This window comes from Akebia trifoliata, chromosome 10, assembly GCF_017979445.1.
Source record: "Akebia trifoliata isolate Shusen 1 chromosome 10, ASM1797944v1, whole genome shotgun sequence".
Taxonomy (NCBI): domain Eukaryota; kingdom Viridiplantae; phylum Streptophyta; class Magnoliopsida; order Ranunculales; family Lardizabalaceae; genus Akebia; species Akebia trifoliata.
This window is the reverse complement of record NC_141384.1, coordinates 2799755-2808486: the sequence shown is the minus strand read 5'-3', so window position 1 is coordinate 2808486 and position 8732 is coordinate 2799755. Positions and strand designations below refer to the sequence as shown.

Below are 8732 nucleotides of genomic sequence, written 5' to 3'. Positions count from 1 at the left end.
ACATATAAGTTAAAGCAGAAAGGTTGGAAGAAAAAAAAAAAATCTTTGTTATATGGAGATTAAAAATCAAAAGAAAATATCGATTTGCAGAATTATTTTGATCTTTAAAACATATTTCATCATCCCCTTATGGTTGAATTTATAAGTCGATAAAAGGGATATGGACAAAGCCCATATCATTGGGGTTGTAATTCGAATTTTGCACAGCCCAAACATCCTTAATAGAACATATAAAAATTTTCAATAGATCTAATGGAAATAGTATTAGTTTTGTTTCTTCGGTTTGACTAGTTGAGTTAGTGAATTTCAATCCTATAAAATAACCTGTTTTGAAACTTCACATTGTGGTTTTAAAACTCGTTTTGATGTCTTGTCTTGTCCACGAACAAGATCAAGTTGTCTCGGATGAGTTTTCCGATACGTTTGAGTCGTCTCATTCAACAATGAGAAAAATGAACAATGGTTTTAAATCCCATCTGATAAGTTTGACTTGTCTGTCCGTCTCGTTGGTGGATGATACTAAGATGTATTGGATGAGTCGTCTCGATCTCGAACGAGATTTAAAATCATACTTCACATGCACACCACATCACACCAAACTAGTCATTGGATCATTCTTCATTAACAATGAAAATTTTGAAGCAGCCCAATTGCACTTGTATATTCACAATTAGTCACATTGGATCGAGCAGACAGACCCAATAAATCCAACAACTTAACCATCAATAAATTAAGAGAGTTGCTATTTCCACACCAACTTTTGTTAACGCCGTACCATGATGTGGCATTAATAAAATTTGGTGTGGCAATAATAACTCTCTAAATTCCCCAAATCCTCAGTGCGCACTTTCAAAGTGTTAATGTCAAAACGCACCTAAGAAGCATACATGCGCATGCACAATTGTGGTAGTGCCTTTGGCAAAAGCCAACACTTGAATAAAATTCTAGTTTCCACAATTGAATGATCAATAATAGAAAATAAAGTGTTAGAAGCCTAATGTGGATTAACAATGTAGCAATAAAACAATCATCTTGATTTTTATTTTTATTTTTTCACAAAAATCGTCCACTAAAAACTGAATAAGGTTGTGAGTTCAAGCCTCCATCAAAGCAAACAACTAATGAGAGATTTTATTGCCATGCCAACGTTTGCTAAAGCCACCCCCAAAGCAAACATCTTGGGATGGCATTAGCAAAAGTTGGTGTGGCAATTGTAACTCTCATAACTAACCCATCAAATTTAACTTGAAATATTAATTTATGTCAATAAAATTTATAATTATTTTATTTGAATGTTAATGTATTTAGTGATAATAAAACCAAGGAAATTTAAGAAAAAAACAAAACAAAACAAAATAGAAGGCAAGTGCCAACTAGCTTAGTTGCCAAAGTCTTTGGGTGATGATACCAGAGACCTGGTTTCAAATCCTGTCCACACCAAGTTAATGAACTCATTAAAAACAGGCTTGTCAATTAAAAAAAATTAAAATCAAGGAAGTTTAGGACCGTTGACCAAAGTAAGGAAAGTTCTTTAATACATCTCAATCCCAAAGAGCTCTTGAAATCATAAAACCTCATAAAGACTGAGACAAGATCTATAGTTAGTTGTTGAGCTAACCGTCACCATGTGACTAATGGCACTTCCATAGTGCTCAAGGAGAGCATCTTCAGAGTCCAACTTTTGAAAGAACCCTCCTTCCAACATGACACCTAACTTTTTAGGTCAATTTGAAGACCTTACTTTTTAATTAATATTTGGGATACCTCCCTGGAAAAACCATGTGTCATCAAATGGAGGTGATTCCTTCAAAATTTTGAAGCAGGATGCCAACTTCAAAGTTTTTTCCACGACATTTCCTTGAAAAAAAAATTGGGTGATCATCGAGTAAAGACTTTACCGATGAGATAACCTTCCCCAAAAATCCAATCTTATCTTAGGTTTATAGAATCTCATGATTAAATATGAAGGTTAGATTTTTTTTTTTTTTCTTTTCCCAATAGATTGAAGACAAGGGCATTCTAATCATTTTCTATAAATCTATTAAAAAAGACCAGGTTCAAGAGGGCATGTCATAAATTTGAAAACATTTTGGGTATCTCAAATATTCATCAAAACATGAAAAAAGCCTCTAAATCACTCACAATTATGCTTATTATAATTTCTAAGACCAATTCTAACAGACATTTTAAACCTAACATCCTCTTTATCATAAAGAGCCAAACAACAAAAATTGGGTTCAACAAACTTTTTATTGTAAAATATTTAAGTAAAGAACGTGGAAATCGAGACAAATACTCACTACATGTATTGAGTTGATTTGGCTCCTTATTATTTGAAAAATACATATATAAAAATATAAAAAACACTTACCTTACTAACTTAGTAAGATTATTAAGAGTTGTTGAGCCCACATACATTGTCACATTGACAATTGATCGCAACATCCTTCAAGATTTTATGAAAAAACTTATATTCATAAAAAAAATATTTAATTTTTGAACTTGATCCAAAGTATTGAAATGGACGACTACCGAACTCTCAAAACTAAAAATTATAAATCAATAGTGAAAAATAATGTTTAAAAAAAAAAAAAACTCTTAGAATTTCACTCTCTAGAAACATGTGGCATCGGATCTTGTATTTTGGATTTCAAAATGTGAGGTCACAATCCTTATTAAGATTTGAGTCAATTTTCAACGAATGAAAGATTTGTTAAATCTCTTAGAACAACAAACAAATTTCAAACTAGTTAAAATAACATTTATCATATTTTGACAAAATATGCTCTTTATTGTGAAGAGCATCGTTTGAGATGGTCTAAGGAAACCAAACGGAAAACTAAATCATGATGTGAAGCAGATTTATTATAAAGTGGGAAAGTCAGGAATCCATGTGCAACAAACAGGGAACATGTCTATTTGGACAGCCAGGCACCATATGCCATTGTTTTGTCGTTAAAAGAGTTGACAGTTTGCAGATAGGATCAAAGCCTTAGCTCATCCCGACATTACTGGCTTTGATTACGAAGATATTCCTAGGGATTCCAAAACTAAATAAAATTAAAGTCCCATGAATTCAGACTTTATCAAACAAGGGAAATTGTAGATATTTCAACCAATCTCAATTATTGCGTTTGCTTGTATTACAACCCTAAAATAAGGGCATATTAAATGCAGATTGGGAAGTCAAACAGAGAAGTTCTAAATTCCCACCAGATCAAATTAGAAAAATTATAAAAGATTTACACAGAGAATAAAAGGATATAATAAATAAATAAAAAATAAGGAAAGAGAAAATTAAATATTTAAAAAAAAAAAAAAAAAAAAATTTGTCCAAGATTGCCTTCTACCACAGATTCAGATTGCACACATTTTTGTCATATTAAATATGGATGATAATAAGATTATATGGTCACTCTAATAATTTATATAAGTATATTATATTTGAAGATTCATTATTAAAGAGTTGATTTTTATTTGTATTATTTATTTATTAATAATGATTTTCTAAACACCCCCCCCCCATACACCTCCTGACGTGGCATGTGTTATAATCATAGATCTTTTTTCCTTGGGAAACACACGTGCATATATTTTATGGGGATGTGTTGTTGTGTATCCTGATGAAAAATATATATGGTTCTAGCACATGCCACATTAGAGGATGTATGAGGGTCAAAAAATCACTTACTCTTTATTTATTGACTAAAGATTTTCTGACGCTCCCCTTTGACCCCATCACCACAGAATCGTAGATCATTTGCCTCGGGATGCATAGAATTATAAATATTTTTCATATCTCCCGAAGCAAATGATCTACGATTTTGTGATGGAGGTGGAGGGGCGTCAAATCATCACGAGTCTTTTTTTTGTGAGTAAGTAGGATTTGTACCCACCACCTAAAAGTTGCATTTTAATTGGAAGATAATCCTATTTATATAGAAAGAGACATGTGAACCGCATAGATTTGTAATATAAAATACAATATTTGGGGAAGAAAAATGAGGATGGGGTTGTGAGATCATGACTGCAAAATATATTTCTTTTAATAGGAATGGCACTTATAATGCTTCGTAATGAGATAATATACATTTGACATTCTAAACAGTGAAATTTATTTTAAAAATCTCGAAAACATCATTAAACGAAATTAACAGATCTCGTATGATCTGAAGTTCAAGAATAATGCTGAAGTGACCTCAAGATTGGACTTCACATCGCACACCCCTGACGTGAAAGTGAATGGGAACCATAGATGCTTTTCCTTTAGATACGAGCAAAAAACATCTATGGTTCCTATTCACTTTCACGTGTCAAGAGGTGTGATATGAAGTCCATCTTGAGGTCACTTCAGCACGAATCGAAGTTCAAACAATCAAATTGAACAATTTGAAGCCAACAATTATTGTGACCTTCATAAGGTGAGACGGAATTGTCCAAGATTATAAAGGTCCTTCAGCACTTCATGGCTATGCCATAATAGACCCAAACGCTTTGCACTAAATTAATTCCAAATCATAATTTCTCTAGTGAACATCTCTGTGAGGTTCACTAATTGCTCTAATGGCCAAAGTAAGTTATGATGACCTAAGTCATTGTTGTCTGTATTAGTTTTCTTGAAAGCTCTCCATCCTTTCATCAAGTTTTTCAGTTTTTTAGAATTTCTTCAACTCGAGGACCTATCAAACAACAGCAAAATGTAGAAGCACTCTAATTTCCAAAAAACCCACAAAGCTTAGAACCTCTAATATTTACATCTACTGAACAGAAAAGAAAATTATCTAATTTACATCAACACAACGACATTATAGTCCTCCCAATATGCGCTTCATTTCAATTTTTTTTCCCCACGTAAACAACTAGAATATGGAATGGATGGATGAAAAAGAAGTTAATTGTAGAGACCTTACAAACTTACTTACTCCACATCGGCCTTGACTCTTCTCCTCGATCTGCTTAAAAGTTTCGAGGGTGGAGAAGGAGAAAATTCTAAAGGAAGCGATGGAAGATCCATCTCCCCTTTCAGAATCTTAACGATCTCACCAATGTCAGGCCGTAATTCTGGCATTTTCTGTAAGCACATGAGAGCCAAGTTGATACACAACATCGCTTGGTCCTTATTATACCCATCTTTCAATCTCACATCTACGAGCTCCAACACATTCCCAACCTGAGCCAATTGCCTACACCAGCTTATCAAGTTGGCTTTCTCAAGCTTCATCGGTGAAGCTAGCACGTGCAAAGGCCTTCTACCTGATACAATCACAAGGATCAGAACCCCTAAGCTGTAAATATCAGCCTTTTCCATCAAATATCCACAACCTCCGTATTCAGGTGCCACATAACACACGGTCCCTCTCATGCTTGTCGTGCTACTGAGTTCCCGACTGAAAAGATCCCCACTCCACATATCACTACCGGCCGCCGATTCAGACTTCTTCTTTTTCCAACCCTTTCGAAAACTGAACTCCATGTTGGGATCGCAGTTGTTTTGATTCTGCTCCCCAAAAACATTACTTTTTTGAAATCTAAACTTACGACCCATATTAAAATGTGGGATCTTGAAACCCAAACCCTTCTTCCACTTGGCTTTGAACTTCCTTAGTTTGTTACCCTTCTTGTTAATCTCCAAAAGTTTCTCTTCTTTCCACCATTCTTGCATTTTTCTGTGTTTCTTGTTACAGCTTTTCCCGTCTTTCGCTTCTTTCTTAACAGATCTCTTCTTCGAGCATTTGAACCCGACTTCCTCAAACTGGGTTTCATTTGTACTTTCGAACTTATCTATTTGGATTGAATTATCCAAATCGGGTTTCGTAGGAGAGCTCTTGTTCTCTTCATCCCAATCAGGGTTCGTCGACGGGCAAATTTGACTACCAATCCACTCCATAACGTAATCTTTACTGCAAAATTCACCACTTCCGTCCTGTTTCCACCACCAATCCTTCCCCCATTGCTTCATATTGGCATTGGGGTCGTCAATCGGTGGAGAAGAAGTATTAAGGATCAACTCCTTACTATGATCAATACCACATAGCTCATCATCATAAGGAATAAACTTGTTCCAATCCTCTCCACCGAAATCACTCGTGGAGATCTCTTTCCCCTTTAAATTAACACAGATAGAATCATTCACATTTACACCATTTCCATTAAGATTCGAAGAATTTAAATTCAATGTTTGTAAATCGTGGTTCGCTCTATTATTCTTAGAAGACGAAGAAGCTTGTAAAGCAAGAGCAAAATTTACCTCATTAGAATTACTCTTCACCAAAGCTCCATCACCCGTCGAAAGATTTCCACAAAGCTCTTGACTTTTCAAGAGTTCTTGGCTACGACCCAATTCTTGACTAAACAAATCGACTCCAAATTCGCCTTCGGTCTTAATTCTCGACAAACCAAAATCCGAAATCTTTGCCTGGTAATCCAAACCCAATAACACATTGCTTGGTTTGATATCACCATGAATGATCGGCGGATCACATTCGAGATGAAGAAACGCGAGTGCTCGAGATATATCAATTATGATCTCAAACCGTTTATCCCAATTCAAATTCAGAACCGTTGGACCTTCACCAAAAAGCGATTCTTGTAAGCTTCTATTGGGCATATACTCATAAACCAAGAATCGTTTCTGCTTCTCAACACAGTAACCCAAAAGTGAAACAACTAATGGCGATCGAAGATCACCAAGGATCTGTAACTCGTTCTGGAACTCTCGCTCAGCTTGCAACGACGAAGCGTCGAGCTTTTTAACAGCGACGGACTTCCCATCTCGAAGAATTCCTCGAAAAACAGTTCCAGAGCCACCTTTGCCTATAAAATTTGCTTCGTTAAACACACTTGTTGCTGATTTAAGCTCTTTGTAGGAAAATCTCTGCAACTTTAATGGCGCACATGAATCAAATGGGATTGTGCGAGAGCGATTGATGAGAGAGTAGTATAGGTAGAAGAGGAGGAGGAGAAGAGCGAGAAGGAGAAGAGCTGAAGATGAGATTGTAAGAGAGAGGAACAAAACCCTAGACCTAGAAAATGAATTAGGATTAGGGTTTGGAGGGAAGGTTCTGGAAGGCATTTTCTAGGGTTTTTTTTGGTTTGTTTGACTTGGGGGGAAGAAGAAAGGAAACTAGTGGTGGTGATGGTGGTGGAGGTGGTGGAGATTTTCATTTTTTAGGTGACGGTGGGCCTAGTGATGGTGGTTGTGGTGGGGTTTTGGGTTTAAGCTTTACAGTTGGAAAATCAAATATTATTATTTAATTATTTTTTAAATAAATAATAATGATTAAAATTTGAAGAAAAAATTAAAATTAGGAGAAATGGAGGGTCCCATGGTGTCTGCTGGTGCTTTTGACTAAAGAAAAAGTTTCAGAAGAGAGAAGATTTTGGAGGGAAAAAAAATAGAGGATGGATGTTATTTCTTCTATTTTTAGGATTGGTCCTTTAAAATTTACTTAAATTAGAAAGAGCCTCTGTATTATTATGTATATTACGATTACCTCCTTTGACTGTGAAGCAACTTAATAAACCTGACAATGTTGGGTGGACGGGTGTCACATTCTTTTTTATGTTTCCGGCTCTACTATTAATTAAGAATAATGACAATTTGACTTCTCCCTCTAACAAACTCTCCCCCTGTGGCTGTGCATAGAATCATAGATTTATATCTTCGGGATACACAATTGAACATCTCCATGAATATCTTTACTTGTGTATCTTGAAAGAAATGATCTATGATTCTACCCACTGCCACGTCAACCTCATTAGTCAATCGTGTCAGTTTAGCACGTTAGTTTATTGTGACTCATTTTATTAATATCCTACTTAAACAATTGGTGATATTAAGATTATCCCCTTAAAAAATGGAAGATTAAGTTTGTCTTGACCAAAAGTTAATTTTCGTTTAGTTGATGAATGAACAATAATTTTTTATTTTATTTAAAATACTTTTTAAATTTTAAATTATTATACTAAAATTGAGTCATGATAATCTAATTACCCCACGTGACGCACTCAATGGACTCCTTTGACGTGACAAGGTCGGGAGCCGTAGATCTGTACATCTCAAGATACACATTTTTTTAGGGACATGCAATTGTGTATCAAGAGAGTTGATTGAATGTGTCACATGAGGTAGTCAAATTATCATGATTCGTTAAAATTTGAATAAAATCAAATTTTCACTGATAATTCATCGACAAAAAGGATTTTGACTTTGGAAAGCCGAAATATAGCAATCTTTTTATATTCAATGTTATACCTAATATTACCAAATTTTTAGGGTGTATTTCTAAAATTTCCTTCTATCTAATAAAGACCCAACAACTTATGAAACCAAAAACGTATATGGGAGGGAAACTAAATCGGGACCATCGACAATGAATGTCTGACCAACCGTTTGGTGTACCTTGGCACCATCATTTTAACTTAATTTGTGATTTAGCTAATTTTATTCTTTGAGAGTTCCAAATTTTAATGGACACAAAAACATTTTTGTCATCCTTCCAACAATGCCACGTGGTGCCATTTTTTGACCCATTGATGCCATGGACTTTTGGCCCACCATCTCGTGGCCCAAAAATTTTCTTTGCTTATCGTGAATAACCTCACTCTTCAAGTGAGACTAATCCCACGGTTATACACACCGCCCCCTCGGAAAGTTCTATGTGCAACTAGTTGAGTTGAGGGTCAACTGGACCCTGGAGGGTGGCCCCAAAGAATTTATAGCTTCGTGGGAT

At 35.2% G+C, this 8732-nt stretch overlaps 1 protein-coding gene across 1 annotated transcript; it reads right to left on the bottom strand.

Moving 5' to 3' along the window:
- Positions 1 to 4735: 4735 nt before the first annotated feature.
- LOC147392734 (putative receptor-like protein kinase At1g80870) lies at positions 4736 to 7216 on the bottom strand. Its single transcript, XM_086456831.1, has one exon. The coding sequence runs from the start codon at positions 7070 to 7072 to the stop codon at positions 4919 to 4921; it is 2154 nt and encodes a 717-aa protein (XP_086312957.1). The 5' UTR covers positions 7073 to 7216; the 3' UTR covers positions 4736 to 4918.
- Between the last annotated feature and the right edge of the window lie 1516 nt (positions 7217 to 8732).

Excerpts from the sequence above, each read along its gene's own strand:
- LOC147392734 (XM_086456831.1), bottom strand. The coding sequence starts at position 7,072 with ATGCCTTCCAGAACCTTCCCTCCAAACCCTAATCCTAATTCATTTTCT.